The sequence below is a fragment of the Protopterus annectens genome, chromosome 4.part0 (genome assembly GCF_019279795.1).
Source record: "Protopterus annectens isolate FY-2018-M chromosome 4.part0, PAN1.0, whole genome shotgun sequence".
Classification (NCBI taxonomy): Eukaryota; Metazoa; Chordata; order Ceratodontiformes; family Protopteridae; genus Protopterus; species Protopterus annectens.
In genome coordinates, this window is record NC_056733.1 from 876,318,040 (window position 1) to 876,334,325 (window position 16,286).

Below are 16,286 nucleotides of genomic sequence, written 5' to 3' on the forward strand. Positions count from 1 at the left end.
TATTTGTTATTTTTGTAATTTTTTCATGGAATCATAGGAGGTTACTAGGCTACTGGCCCTGAGGCCCTTATAAGCCTAGCCAAGAGTTTAGTCCATGTTTAGACAATATTTATTATTATTACATTGCTGGTGTCTCATCATGCTTTATTGTATCCTATATATTCCACTATCAAAATGCATATACATTTGCTTTTCTTAATTACATCTGTACTACTGTTTTATTTGGTGTTATCTAACTTTCTGGGGCACTTCTCCTCAGGCCTCTGATGAAAATAAGTATTTATTACCTAGTCGGACTTTCATAGTAAACAAATGTCAATAAATAAAGAAATAAATAGATAAATAAAAGACAGTGCATTGAAGCAAGCAGAATAAAATAAATAAAGCTCTTTGAAACTAAGTGGAAGAGGCATGACCATCTTGCACTATTCAAATTTTCAACTGCTGTAACATGTCTCCATGTGCAATAAATGCAAAGAGTAGGAACTGGCTGAAAGGTAGCAAAGATAAATGATGTACCTTTGGGTTAAGATGTTACACACACAATGACAGTTACTAGTAACTGTGTGATGAGTGAGCAAAGCATATTCTGGCATGATCTGCCCTTGGTTTGAGGTTTATGTGAGGGTGTTGTTCTCCATTCGTGTACTCGGCCAGTATGGAAGCAGTTTACAGCACAGTCATAAGGTAGATTTTTGGCTTTTTCTCACAAAAATGTCTCCTGGTGTTTTATATTCTAGTATTCTGATGCATGAGTAGAAATAATTACAATGTTGCTTGCTAACACAAACATAATCTTGAATACACAAGATACATTGTTAAAATAATGACTTATCCTATGTCATACAGTAGACTTAGTACATGCTGGAAGGGAACAACCAGATATTTTGACCAGCATACTGACAAAGATAAGGGGCAACAAAAAATAATGAGGTGTAGGGGGAGTGAGAGGGAAACAAAGTTACAAAATCAGGAATAGATTGTAAACATTAGTATCCAAGTTAAAAAATTTAAAGAACGATAGGTCTGCTGCATCAACTCATCTTCTGAACAGTACGAAGTATGAAACTCTAATGTTTGGCACTGAATGAAATTACTAACTGCTGTTATTTTGCTCATTTTGGCTCTCTGATTTGCATAAAGCAAGTTGGAATACTTTAGTGTGTCAAAGAAGTGAAATGCATTACATGGTCATCCTGTTTTATCACAACCAGTCATTTGAACTGTACACATAAAGAGGCTGTAGCTGCTAGGTGGGGCGTGGAGGTGACCAGATGAAAAGACGACTCTGTCATTTGCTCAGTTTAAACAGTCACTATTTGGCTTTGCAGGACTAGTGTGCATTTGTGTGAAGTAACATCAACTACTTACCCTGTCATCTGATATGCACAACAAAGTAGGTACAATTGCCAGGGCTGTCTGTGGAGGGAAGTTACTATCTGTTGCTGTTAGCTCCTTGTTTTGGCCTTGTTGGATTAACATAATTTGTACAACACAACTTGGAATGCTTTAATGTATGTCATCTGTTTGCATGGTGCAAAGGTGAAATGTATTATGTAGAATCTTCCATCATCACAATCTGTCATTTGAAATGTATACAGAAGTGGCTTTAAGTTCCTGGTGGGAGTTGAAAATAAATAACCTTGCTGTCATTTGCTCACTTTAAACAGCCATCTCTCAAAAAAGCAAGGCATAAAATGCATCACAGAACATCCAGTCCTTCGGAGCTTCTGTGGGCCTATTAGCCCGCATACTCCAAGGATGTGTAAGTGGAATATGATGCAGGCTCCTTAGTGGCCTCTGCCCTGTACCCCACCTAGTCTAAAACTGGCCCTGCTCAGAGATGTGCACCGAAGGTTGTTGTAGCTCATGTGGGAGAGCTGGGGTGGGGACAATGTCGCCATTTCAATAATTTTCCTCTCAAACCTCAGAGGTATGTTAATTGCTTGTTTGTTTTGTCTTTTGGCTTTTCCTGGTTAGGGGTTGCCACAGCGGAACTCCGGTCCGCTAATGACTGGCAGTAGAGTTTTACGTGCTGGCTTTCCAGGCCTAACACACAACCTTCAACGAACAAACGCCCGTTAATGCATGTCACCACACAGAAGACGCTCTGACTGAGAATCGAACGGGCAACGTCTACCTGTGAAGTGACAATGCTACCGCAGCACCACCACAGGTATGTTAAGAAGTCTCTATATTCTGTGTTGATCAGGGAACAGTGTGGACATTATTTAGGTGTGCACAGAAAGCCATCATTGCTTGTATAAGAACAGTGTACTGTCTAGAAGTAACAAGTTAGAAATACTACTGTGATAATTTTTTTCCACTTTCCTCATAATTAAAAATGAGATGCACGTGCAGGTATCTTTTGTGTGAGAGTAAGGAAGCGTGCTGTTTATATACGTCTTAACAGCAATAGGTTGAAACATGTTATGTTATATTTGTTTTTTTTTTTTTTTGTTTTGCCCAGCCTGATATCACAGGGATGGCAGCCTTTTGGTGGTGGTGTAAGAAGGCATGCTGTACATATGCATGAGAGCAGTAAGTTGAAATATATGACTGTGACCATTTGAGCCTTAATTTTCATCCTAATCTAACACTAGAGATGGATTCATAGAAGGTGACCATCCCCCCCCCCCCAAAAGGGGCTAGGGAGGCAGGTACAATTCTCAGTTATGATTTATATATCCTCGCAAACATTAGTCTTCTTAGTTTATTGTGAAGTGCTATTTTTTTTCAGCTTTGAGCATAAAGTATTAGATACAATTTTTTTTCCCAAATTTTTGTTCAGGTCATCATTGCATAAAAAAATTCACTTTGGAGCATGTAGAACATCTATGGCTTCTAGGGACCTAGAAGAGCCCAGACCCTCAACTTAATACAGTTATTTCTTCTACAGTTGTTACAGTGTAGTCTTGGTCAATTAGGGTGTGTTGAAAGGATGCAAGAATGCAAAATTGAAAGAGTAACTCTGAAATAAATGTACCATAGAGCATTAAGAGCCCCCCATTTTATGTTTGACACCCTGTCTACACTAAGTGGGCATTTATTTATGCTTTTAATGTAATACAACTTTAAATGTGAAGGTATGTCAGTGGGTTCAATTAAGGCAGCTGTTTGTAATTTTGTAACACACGCACCTTTTTTGGGTTCTAAATTGTGTTTAATGATTTTTTCCTTTGTCTGAAGAAGTCTTCCTACTAAGGGAGACGAAAAGCGCTTTACTTTTACATTTCCTAATAAACCTTTGGAGTTTTACACCTGCTGGTTCGGAACCTTTTGGTTTGTTTTTTGACAGTTTCTTTTTCTTCAATTTTGGAATTGTCTTAGAAATATGAAAACCGGCCTAAAAGAAGTTATTCTGCATGTTTTCATATGTAAAACTGGTAACCCTATAAATGATTAAGATGCTTACTGTACCCTTTTCAAAATGTGGGGTTTGCCTGCATAACAAGGCTACATTTAACTAACTGCTATAGAAGCTGGAATCGAATAACTGAAATGGGCCTGAAATCTTGTTGATTTAAAGCAGTACTGACTTCAGACAACGGAAGGATGACTATGCATTTCAGGGCAGTCAAACTCTACCTGAAATCATGGATAAGTTGAAAATGAAGGATACAGGCTTAGAGATGATGGTGCAGTTTGATAATGTGAGCTATGGGCTTTTACATGATTGGCGCAGTTTGATAATGTGAGCTATGGGCTTTGACATGATTGGTGCAACCATTTTAAAATGTGTTTGTTGGATTTTAATGGATGGTTTACTTTTACCAGGCATTGTTTTTAACATGCTTACTTTAGTCTTGACTGTAATTACTTTAAAAGTGAACCTCGAAAGAATGAGAAGAAACTGGCATTTGAATTTGGTGGTACCGTGTTTATTCGTAGATATATGCATTTTATTATTTATGTGTACACAAGTTTTAGACGATATCTATATGATTCTAGTTAGTGTGTGTATAATTACAATTTACCTCCAAACTTTTCTATTCAGACAGCCAAGTGCAACATAAGTAATTGTCTGTTATAATATTACATGTATTGCACACTGTACTTCTGTTTATTAAGAATTCTTATTCCCCCAGGGAATGTATAATGTATGCAACCGATAATGTTTATGAACAAATCTGATATGTTCATGTATTGCCTGGTTACACCTTTCCTTTCTGTGATTTCAGTAATCTGGTGTGAATTCCTCTATCAATACTGCCTTGTAAATCTGCATGTATCTAGGAGTAATCATGCCAGTGGGAAACTGACAGACAGTAACACTGTCCAGTTTTCCACCTTTCCACAACTGCCAGTAGGTGCAACTTTTGTGGGACTTGAATTTAATAAGGACCAAAGGACTTTATTATATTCCATGTCATTTATTTAGAAACTAGAATACCAGAGAACTGGATAGAGGCTGTTGTTCTGTCTGCTTGTAATACACTGGCCAGGATTAAGTCCACTGTTTTGCATTTTAAGTCCATCTTCCTAGTAACTATTCACCACAGATTCTATATTTAGTATAATTTGTGCAAATGCAGTTTAAGCTGGACACAAACAGGCCCCACTTACTGCTATTATACAATGCAGTCTATCCTACACTAGCCGATTCCATCACTTATGGCCTCGTAATGTACCAGTTAAGTCTCTAGTATAGTTTGTTCCATCTCTTCTTCAGTGAAGCTGAGGGGCTCTAACTCACTTATAGTGCTTCTTTAGCAACTCTTGTACCATTTTACTAGCCTTTCCTGGATTGTTTCTTTACTTATTGATGTGAGTTATAACATAAGCCTCCATTTCTTACCTGAGCCGTTGCTGTTATTATCATATCCCCACCTGCTCCTCCGATAGCCAGAGTGGAGCGTTTATCCTTGGAGAATAAAATGGCAGGAGTCATAGCTGATGGTGGCTTTTCACCTGCAAAAAATAAACACAAAGGGATGCAGTGCTTGATAAACTATAAAGTGAGCATAAAATCTTAACTGCCACTGTGTTCCACTATGCATGTTTTTACTCTGAATGTACTGCAATCAACTTGTATTTGCCAAACACCAAACAATTAATGCCAATTCACTAAGACTTGACAAAGCAGTACAACTGTAATTCTGCCACCTGTCACACTACACTCAGGATCAGAACTCTGTTTACAGAAAATTCTGAGATGGGGACACAGAGAACCGATGCACAGCTCTTGTATCTGAGAGAACTCCCTGCCATTAGTGATATTAACCAGTGATCTGCTTCTGCATTGCAGAAAATAGTAAGCAGAGAAGCAAGGCTGCATAGCTTTAATGCTCAAGTAGAGAGGCACAACAGAAAAGGACATTACAATATTATTTTATATAAGAATGCATCACTCTTGGCTCTTTTTCTTACCCACTCCTAGCCATGGCAAACATTTCAGAAAGCATACAAGTAAAATAACTGCAAGGTCATGGCAAGGAAAAAAAATTTCTATCACAGTCCTGTCAGATACCATTCCTGGATTGCAAGTGAACTAACAGCAGCATGTACGGACTCTTAGTTTTCTAAACCCACATTTCCACTCCACTGCCTACACTTTGAAACATGAATTCAGACATGAAACTCAGGAGGATTTTCTGGTTTGAAGAAAAGATTACAATGTTTAAAACTGTTATGAAAAAAAGGATGTTTATTAAGTAGCTTCCCTTTGCATCTTTTGGAGTAGTTTGACTTTTGCAAAATGCATATCCATCCATCCATCCATTCATCCATATCGCCTTCCTTCCCTCGCTCCATCCATCTATCTTCTGTAGCCCCTTCATCTATTTCAGAGTCAGATAACTATAGCCTGTCCCAGCAACCAATAGTTGCAAAGCAGGAAGCAGTCTTGCATGTACTCCAGTCCATCACAGGGCTCATGCAAGTGCACGCGCGCACACACATGCACCCCCCCCACACACACACACACACACACACACATAGGCAATTTGACCATTCCCAGTACTGTCCCTGGAATGTGAGATGAAACCAGAAACCCTGGTAAAAACAGACATAGGAAGGAAATGACATGCAAACTCTACACAGAAGGCACAGTAATTGGGAAATTAAATATGGACCCACATGCAAACTACACAGAGAAGGCACTGTAGTTGGGAAATGAAACACAGAACTAGATGCCAACTACACACAGATGTCACTGTATGTGGAAATAAACCACAAAACCAAGTGATGTGAGGTAGCAACAGTCACCATCACACCAATGTGCAGCTGTTGTATTCAAGACCCAAAATAATAATGAAAAGGCAGAACGGAGAATTAATTCAAATGACCTCTAATGATAACAGTACAAAACACTATCTGATCAGTACATTTAAAGACCAATTCTCAGAAATACTAGCTCACTGCGGATGCAAACTGATAAACTGAACAGTCCCTGCAAAGCATCATCGTCATAAAATGAACAGGAAATGGAGAGAAAGGCTTGATAAGCTACAGATATGTTCACATTCTGTATCTGTGGGAGAGTGACAAGGTTAGTGGTTAGGGTTCTGTTAGGTCCCCTTTTCAAAAGCTGGCACTCAAAATGACAACATTCAACAAGCTTAATAAAAAAAAAAAAAAAAAAAGAGAGAGAGAAAGAGTGAAAATCCAGGAAATATATATATATATATATATATATATATATATATATATATATATATATATATATATATATATATATACATAATTTTTTTTTGCAGTGGTGGGCAAGCCCCCCTATACCTCTGATATAAGTTCTGGGGGGGTTTCCCCCTATATCTGGATATATCTATATCTAGTCATCTATTTCTATACAGATACATTAAAAAAAAAAAAATATATATATATATATATATATATATATATATATATATATATATGTGTGTGTGTGTGTGTGTGTGTGTATACACACACATATACTTACCAACTCTGAGACTGCTATATCTCAAAGAAAAGAGCATATTCCAGAAATGGCCATCTCTGCCTTGATATATGTAACTCCATTTTTTGGCTATTCAGTCTCCTTATTTTGGAACTCACTGTAGCTGATCCCAACATTTTACAAACTACTGTTATTAATAGTCTGATAATTAATAATATTAATCATATACTATAGTAACAAAAAAGTGAAAACACATGCATGGTTTTTTTTTTTTTTGCTATAAGCAGCAGTGGCCATAGAGCTTAGTATAAAAGTGGAAGGCGGAGGACACAAACTTCCTCTATTGACAGGTTTTAAAGGGTCTCTATTTTAAAACAAGTCAATATTAAAATGTTTGCATGTCCAATACAGCTAATTGGCAGTAAAGGTTTCAGCAGTACATAGGTTCATAGGTGTATATTAGGCTAACAGCCACTGGAGCCTTTTTAAGCTAGCCATGAATCCCAAATCTCAGACAAGCTCTGGTACCCTTGATAAGTGTAAGCAGGGGCTTAGGAGATGAAACATTTACAAGCAGGGGCCTACGAGATGAATCATTTACAGGCTGCCTGTGTCTATTAGAGGCATAGGTGTCAATCCAGGGATGAATTTCCTGTTCCCATTCCAACTGTTTTGTCCAAGTTATACTTGACTTGGGTTAGAGAGGAACTCTGCTTCACATGGATGGCGAGCCTGTTCCATAGATGGGGTAGTTTCTGGGATACATACCTGTCTCTCCAGCAGGTACTATTTATATTACAGGCAAGGTTTAAGTCTTTAGAATGGATAACTCCTGTGCTGTTTGTTTTGCAGATATGCAGGTATGCAGGAGGCCTATCAGGGTGGAGCCACCAATGACCTGTATTCCAGGCATAGATCTCCTGTCAACAGCCTATAGGAGACAGAATATAGGGATAGGGCTTTGGTATAATCTGCACAGGACATGTGACATATGCCTTGTATTCTTTTAGAGAAGAAACTCTGTGGACATTCCAATTTTTGGATGTTCCTGGTTAGGGTACATACTAAAGGGGGCACTGTACTCAATGGTAGGTCTAATGTATGCTAAATATAGTGGAATAATGACCTCCTTGGACCTAGATGCCATACATTTGTTTACAAGTTGCACAACATACAATGGTTTCCTCACTTCTGTAGACACATCATGGTCAAAGGCTAGATTACTGTCTATGTGTGTCCCCAAGTCCCTGACTACTGGGTCGACTCTTACAGGTGATTTTTACAATATGATAGTTGCTAGTGGTGAATGACTTCCTGAAGGATAATATTATGCACTTTGCCAGTAGGTTTGCTATATCACTTGGCTCAGTATAGGTGGCTGCAGTTCTGCACACAAATGTGCACTGCCTTAGTTTGCGGACATAGCTAAACAATGCCCCGTGGCTGCCCTTGGACTGGGAGGCCAGATTTACCTCAGGATTGGCTTTGGTAGATTTTATCTGTCCACTGAGTTGTTTAGTTTGATTAGAGTGCTTTTACCCTGCTGCTGCACCTCCTAAATTTTGCCATAATTTTCTTTCTTCTGTTATACAACCTACTGATGCTGTGATCCAAATATTACAATGGAGTAGAAAAGAAATGCAAAATAAACAAATGGAATTTTTTAAAGTGTAGCAGCTTTATATTAAAGTCTTAAAGCAGATATAAATGTCTAGAAGGTGAGTCTTAGATAAGAGAATTGTTCAAATAAAACACAAAGAGAAGAAACAAAAGTGCTAAAGTTTTTATTGTTTTATGTATTAAAGTGGTGCTTGCACCTTTTGAGTACTTGTACACAGTCTACAGTCGTTCTTCAAGCTGTTTTTACATTCGTTGACAGCCTTTGGGATTTTTTTACAAAGAGAAGTGTGTTACATAGATGACAATCAAATTAGGCAAACCACTACCATATCTAATTGCCAATAAACAATTAAACACTGGGTGGTATTCAAAACTATACACATTTGCATATGGCAAGTATGTGATGTTGTTTAAATTTGTTAACCAAGCTGAACACTAATCACTAAACTCCAATTTCGGTCTCCACCACGGAAACATTTGAGATTTATTGCAAGATATAAATATGCATTATAACTGACAGCTGTGATGCTTCTCTGTAGCTTACTGGTGATATCACGTTCAAAATTCTACGTCCATTGCTGGAAAATGCTTCTCTATATAGACAGTTACAGTGATGGGGTAGTTTTAATAAAGAATATTGGGTCCGATTCCAAAAGACTTTCTGTCAGTGTAAGTGACTTACTCTGAAGTATTACACCGGGCCATGTTGGCCCATTTCCACAGCTGTCCTAATATTCTGGCACATAGCAATACTGGCCCCATCATTTTAGTTAGCTTCTCTTGTTGGCTTCTTTCCACATTAGTAAGTCTCATTATAAAGCACGTTATTTATGTACAAATAAGTGTTGGTGAGATGGCTGTATTGTGACAAACGTGGAACTAAGAATGATCTTCATAACAAGACAGCAAAATAGGGCCTTAACAGATAACCAAACAAGCAAAACAGGGCTTTAACAGGTAACCACACAAGATCTGTCTGAGAGCAGGACTTTTGTAATTTGGCCCCTATTGTAAGCCCGTTTACAGAGATGCCTTACATCGAATTGAGTCACTTAAATTGAAAGCAGGTCTTTTGGAATCTGGCCCTCAGTGTAAGCTTGTTTATAAACAGGCCTTACACTGGAGTAAATCACTCACATCAAGAGCAGGCCATTTGGAATCTGGATGCTGGTGTAAGCTTGTTTATAGAAAGGACTTACACCAAAGTCGGTCACTTGCACCCAAAGCAAGTCTTCCAGAACTGGGGCAGGCTTACACCAAAGTCACTTACGCTGACAGAAGGTGTTTTGGAATCTGGCCCCCTGTGTAAGCTTGTTTATAAATAGGCCTTATACCATATTAAGTCGCTTACATCAAGAGCAAGTCTTTCGGGATCAAAGCAGACTTGCACGGGACTAAATCACTTAAACTGAGGGCACTGGAATCTGGGCCCCTCTGTAAGCTTGTTTACAGACAGGTCTTACACCAAAGCTACTTACACCCAGAGCAAGTCTTTCGTAATCAGGGAAGGCTTACACTGCAGAAAGCAACTTACACTGACAGCAACTCTTTTGGAATCTGGCCCGTGAAGTTAGCATAAGTTTGAAACAAACACTGTATTTAAAGCTAGACCAGCTGCAGGGGCCTGGGTATATATATTCTGAAGACGGACTACTAGAAATGACAAATCCTTTACAAAACCGATGAACACTATATGCTGTATGAGACTGGAATCCAGTAAATGTTAGCAAAGACATATTTCTTCACAGAGGGAGTAGTGGGCATATGTCAGATGTTCTTCTAAAACTACAGGCAGTAAAGCAAACTCGAAAAGAAAGTTTAAACATTTTTGTCTTAGTGAAAGTTAAACCCATGTAATCATAAGGAGCTGCTGAGGTCAGATATCAGGTAATAACAAACTGTAACAAGTAAGAAAAAAGTAGCAGATTGCATGGTGCTCTTTATTTAAAGATACTCTCCAAGTTTCTTTACTCTTACCTGGGTTAATTTTAAAATCTGGATTGCTATTTAATCTGCAGAAATCAGCCAACTCGTTGTTAAAAATGACTCCTGTTGCTCGAGAAAATACCATTGCACCAAACCTGTAGAAAGAAAAGAGCTAATCAGTATTTGACAGATAAACATAAGAAAAGGCCCCCTTCTTCATATCCTAGATTGCCCTTTCATTCCTTTTCACTAGGTACTAGCACATTTTTTCATTGTCCTGACTCTAGAACAAAATATCTCTCATAAATACTGTTGAATATGTATATTTTATTTCCTCTTTAATAATGTTTTATTTCCCCTTTAAAGGGGAGCCATGCCCGGGAATGAAAAAACATACGTTTTAGCATATCTTGAACTTTTCTGTATTACTAATCTCTCTGTATCAATGTAAGTGGGTACTGTTTTTTTTTTTCTTAATTTTTCATGCCCAGAATGGCCTGAAAGGGAGCAGCCATGTTACATAATTTTGTTCTGTAGTCAGGGCTTTTGCCTCCCTGACAGAGAGCCAACCCTGTGACAAGAGGATCATTTACTATGGTCTCCCCCCCCCCCCCCATTTGTCGCTCTCTCATTCTGTTCACCAGCTTATAGCTGTACGGTGATTGATACCTTTAGGCCATCAGCATCAGCTTGCCTTTTTCAGTACTTTGTTTCCTTTAATTTTTATTAGTGGCCATCTCTGATACAGCATTTTAAGGAACATTCAAATGCTAGACTTGAAAAAGTAGCTGAGTTAGCCGATCTTTTTAAACTATAACTATAGTTCAGGGAGAGCTTTCTGACCCCCTCTGATCACTAGGTATTACTCATGCTGAACTGGCTTGTGCTGCCCTCACACTTTAACACTCACTTAGATTAGTGGCTTTGATATTACTCACCCCTTATCCAACCCATTGACTTGCATCAACCAAACACAGTATATAATGCAAAATGTCTGTAACAACCACAAGAAGACAGCATGCACTTTTACAGAAAATGTAGCATAGAAAAATGCACAGCAAATACTAACAGATAAGCAGGAGAATAAAATGAACATATTTTTCCCCCTTTGCAGCACTCTATGGGTTTGATTCAAGGCTACGATTACTAATCTGTGATAAGGAAATGTTTTCTTGTTCATTTACATTTGAAACACTTGCTTTTTGTTCAGACTCCGAACTGCAGCTCCCAGCTACACTATTTATATGAGGTGTAATGATGGTAGTCTGAAACTGATAAGGCACATTTGAAGGAAAACTCCACATTAGAGATAAAATAATATATTTTTTTCACTTTTTCTTTCTTTTCTGAGCTATTTTAACACCTCACAATCACTCTGCTTCTTACAGAATTTTAATGTTTTCTGCAAACTGGCTGCCAATAGGGCTTGCCACATTAATGTGATCTTGTTTCTCTTCAAGCCTTTCTCTTTCCCATAATTCATTTGGCGATATTGAAGTGTATTAACCCACCAGTTAGTTTGCGCACGAATGGGCGTGGCCGCCATGATTGACATGCCAGAGGGCAGCAATTAAGAATGGTAATTTGCCGTGATTGACACGGAATGCACGCTGTAATTCTGTGTCATGTAATTAAATGTTTAACAGGTAAATAAGCATAAACGCTAGATAAAGGTGTTTATACGGCTAGTTTTCCACTAGGGGTAATCAGTTGTGGTGCTATGTGGGTGATTCCGGCCTTTGGGATGATGTGTGAAATGTTACATATGCTTTAAGTCTTATAGAATGTATATGATGCTAACTGTGGACATAATGTTGCACACTGGCATTAATGTCATGTTAAGGGCAGAATTGGCCTAATATTGGGATGACTTTGTTTGTAATTTTTTAAGTGAATAAACAGCTGTACTGTGGCTCATTTTGTGGCTTTTAGTTAAGTGTGTACAGTGCTGTAAAGCTATTAGTTTGCTTTTTTTTTCAGGGGGGGGTAGGAAGTCATCAATAAAAATATTAGATGCAGCAAGACAGCTTGGCTGGAGTAAACCAAGCACAAGCCGTCTTCAAGTCATCGAATCGGGATTAGACTGATTTGGTTATTATTAACCATGCTGCATCCTAATGATTCTCTGCAGTCTTTGTAGCAGTTTTGTGCAGCTGATGCTAGGTAATTCCAAGCAGTTGGACAGACTTAGGAGAAATCTGATAAAGTGATCAGCGGTTGCATATTATTATAGAAATAATGTGCAATATACTGTCGACATCATTGTTGTGGTTTTAAGTAATGTCTCAGAATTCTTTGGATAGAAGTAGTTCACTACCAGAACTGTGGCATTACTATCTTGACTTTTCATGTTCTTCCTTGCATTGCAACAGATCACAGTTCTCAAATTGCCCATAAGTTTGTGGAATGTTCCTGATTTTTGCGCCGTCCTTCATGAATTGTATTTTTCTAGCAAAATCGCTGATTATAGGCAGTAATGACAGACATTAGAGTTTCATACTTATTGTTCAGAACATGCATATTAATGTGAAATATGTTGTTTTTATTAATTTTTAATTATTTGGAGTAATTAACAATTGTCTTTGATTTTTGGTCTTTGTTCCCCATTATGTTTTGGCTTTGGCACTGATTCTTGCGCAAAGTTGAGAGGTATGTTTTTAAAGGGGCAGTATAGATAGAAGTTGAAAATATTTACACTGGAGTATAACACTGCTCTAAACTAAAAGTTTGAATTTACTGAATACTATATTTATTGAAGTTCATCAGCAGAAATGTCCAAAGGTAAAATACACATAATCACCAGAGAACAATTAGACTTATAAAGAGATTAGAAAGAAAAACGCACACGACTGCAGAAGTGAAATCAAATCATTACTTTATTTACTGAAGTTAATGGGCACAAATTGTTCTCTGGTGATTATGTGTATTTTACCTTTGGACATTTCTGCCGATGAACTTCGATAAATAAAGTATTCAGTAAATTTAAACTTAACTTGTGTTACTCCTATTCCTACCTAGGGAAAATGACTTGGCAGCTTTCAATCAAAAGGTGGGCGGTGTACTGACATCGCTGTCACAGGCGGGGTTTGGGCGTGGCTTGCTACTGCGCATCCTGTGGGTTAATACACTTCAATATCGCCATTCATTTCAAGTCTGCTTTAGGAAAGTAATTTTATTTATTTATTTATTTAACATTTGTTTATCAGGAAAGTCTGCCTTGGAAGGAGCCAATTTTCAGCAGACGCCTGGGGAGAAATGCTCCAGACACATGTCTTTCTAATGTGGGAGGAAACCAGAGCACCCACATGAACACAGGGAGGACAGGCACCCCAGCTGAGAATTGAACCGGAAAACATCTTGCTAAAAGGTGACAGAATTAATTGCTGCACCATTGTGCATTCATTGCGAGTCATGCTAGACATAAAGAAGCAGTGGTGTATTCTCATGCCATTGATGCATATAATGGGATTAGTGTCTGTCACTGATGTTTTATATACCTTCTGTAAAAGAACTGCTTCTCTTATTTCATGAATGGCCCTCATCTGTGAGTGTCTCAGGGCTTGATTTACACTATACTAAGGAGTTGTACAGCTGCAGCCCAAACATAGCCAAGTGGCAGGGTTTTGTTCAAGGTATCTTTCCCTGCATTCTGGTTATCTTTTTGTAGTCCAAGATGAATTGACAGTCCCCTCCTCCAAACGTTGGCAGATGTGTTGATACTTTACAAGACACAGACATCTTTGATACTACATTTAAGTCACATTAAAATGTAAACCAGTATGAAAAACAAACATTTAAAGTTTAAGTCTTAGCTGTTCAGTATGGAGATGTTGCTTATGTAAATTTGACAAAAGTGACAGCTGCCTTTCAATCATTGGTTGACCTAATTGCTCTGTTTTACTATGAAGGATATGGCTACATTGGAAGCAACTAGTTCTCTTCATCTCTGCAATAAAGATGGTGGAAAACAGTTTCACACATCTGTCTTTTTTATAGCAGCTGCTGAGCTCCTGACATCAGTAGGACTAATAACCAGTATAAAATTATCAAAACTACCTGATGACAAATTTCTCTGTGTCTGTTGTATGTCATGCAGATGTAGACAAATTCCTCTACAAACTACTTGAGAAGTTAAGCTTAAAAACAGTGGGTGGTCTTTCCTTTCTTTTGATTCCAAGACAAGGAACCAAAAGTTCTATAAAGTACAAGCAGGTTTCTAGTGCCTACATAATGCTGCAACCGTATGGTAGGGAGAAAAGCAATCTAAGAATTGAGTTAAATTGTAGGAGAAAGTGAAGTTTTCCTTTAAATACCCATGTTTAAGAGCAACTGTTTTTTAATAGTTCTGTAGTTAGAATAAAAGACCTAACCCAATTTTTCTCCCTCTCCTAGCCTTTGAGATGTTACAAATGGTGAGATAAACAAGGGAGAGAAAATGCTAAATTTCACAAAAAGACAAAGAGAAACAAGTTCAAGCACAAAACAAATGGAAAAATTATTAAATTAGACTTTTTTATGTATGTGGCACTTTTAGTATTATATTACAGGGAACAAAGTTAACTTTCTAAAAGAAAACCTTGACATTTGAGTAGAGTTCTACTTAAGAAGTTTTCCCTTTTACCATAGATTCAAGGCATACTTTACTTCTAACACCTTTGTTATCAGTGTTTGGTAAGTAGCTAGCTTCTAAACTACACCTGGATGAATTTGACTAGTGTTAGTTTAGCAGGATGCTAAAGTTCACATGAAGGCTCCTTATGGAAATGTCGAAAGTAAAATAAATAAAAAAAGATCAAAAACCCAGAGAACCGCGAAAATTCCTCTTACCCTTAAAAATTATTTTTGCAGGGGGAACTAACCATCTCTGAACCCCCCCCCCCGAACTTATATATACCAACTTTGAGATTGCCATAACTCAGCAAAAAGTAAATATTCCAAGAAATGACATTGCGGGCTTAGATATGTACATATGTTCTTTTAGCCATACAATCTCTGTGTTTTAGGACTCACTCTGGTTGGTCTCAACATTTTAAATGATTACCTCACATGACTGCAACTATTGATGGGTAGCACTGTGATAAAACTGATGCAACATTATACTTAACAGAAGTAAAATAACAAATTTAGCTTAAGTATTACAGATCTGATCATTAGCTTTTACTTCTGATAGCCTGCACAACAGTGTCAAACATATATATATATATATATATATATATATATACATATACATATATATATATATATATATATATATATATATATATATATATATATAAAACTTGTACATAATACAGGTGTATATTTGCCACTGATTCTAAGGGCAACCACAAAGCATTCTATAGCTATGTCAAGAATCTCAATGGGAACACCCAGATTTGCTCTGAGTTACAGCACAACAGCACGAAAATTACAGAACCAACTGATATTGCCAACATCCTGGCAGATAGTTTCAGTGCTAACTTTACCCACCTCTCATCCCCTAAAGGGCCCATATCTATACAGGAAGAATGCAGAGTCCCTGTAATCACATCTATGCAGATAAAAGCTGCACTCTCTAAAACCAAAAACACAGCATCCATGGGACCGGACAACATCCCAGGTTGAGTTTTACATTTCAGAACAAATTGGCTCCCCACCTAAGCACCATGTTCAATCATAGTCTCACATCAGACTTTGTGCCCACTGAATGGTGCACAGCAACAGTTATCCCACTCCACAAAGGGGGAGCCACTACTGATCCTGGGAACTATTGCCCTATTAGCCTGATGAGCCTGGTCTGCAAGGCTATGGAACGTATCATAATGGAACTCATAAACAAAGACATTGGTAACCTCCAAACTCTGGACCCCACCCAGTTTGGGTTTGTGAAAGGCAAATCGTG

The 16,286-nt window shown here is 37.9% G+C and overlaps 1 protein-coding gene across 2 annotated transcripts in view; it reads right to left on the minus strand.

The window, feature by feature from the left end:
* Nucleotides 1–16,286, minus strand: part of LOC122799642 (glutathione hydrolase 5 proenzyme-like) — a 739,199-nt gene that overhangs the window by 58,723 nt on the left and 664,190 nt on the right. For both annotated transcript variants that reach the window (XM_044068836.1, XM_044068835.1), the window contains exons 9-10: nucleotides 10,457–10,560; nucleotides 4,799–4,911 (exon numbers count right to left, since the gene is read on the minus strand). In XM_044068836.1, coding sequence (XP_043924771.1) covers nucleotides 4,799–4,911; nucleotides 10,457–10,560 — 217 coding nt within the window. The remainder of the gene's footprint in view (nucleotides 1–4,798; nucleotides 4,912–10,456; nucleotides 10,561–16,286) is intronic.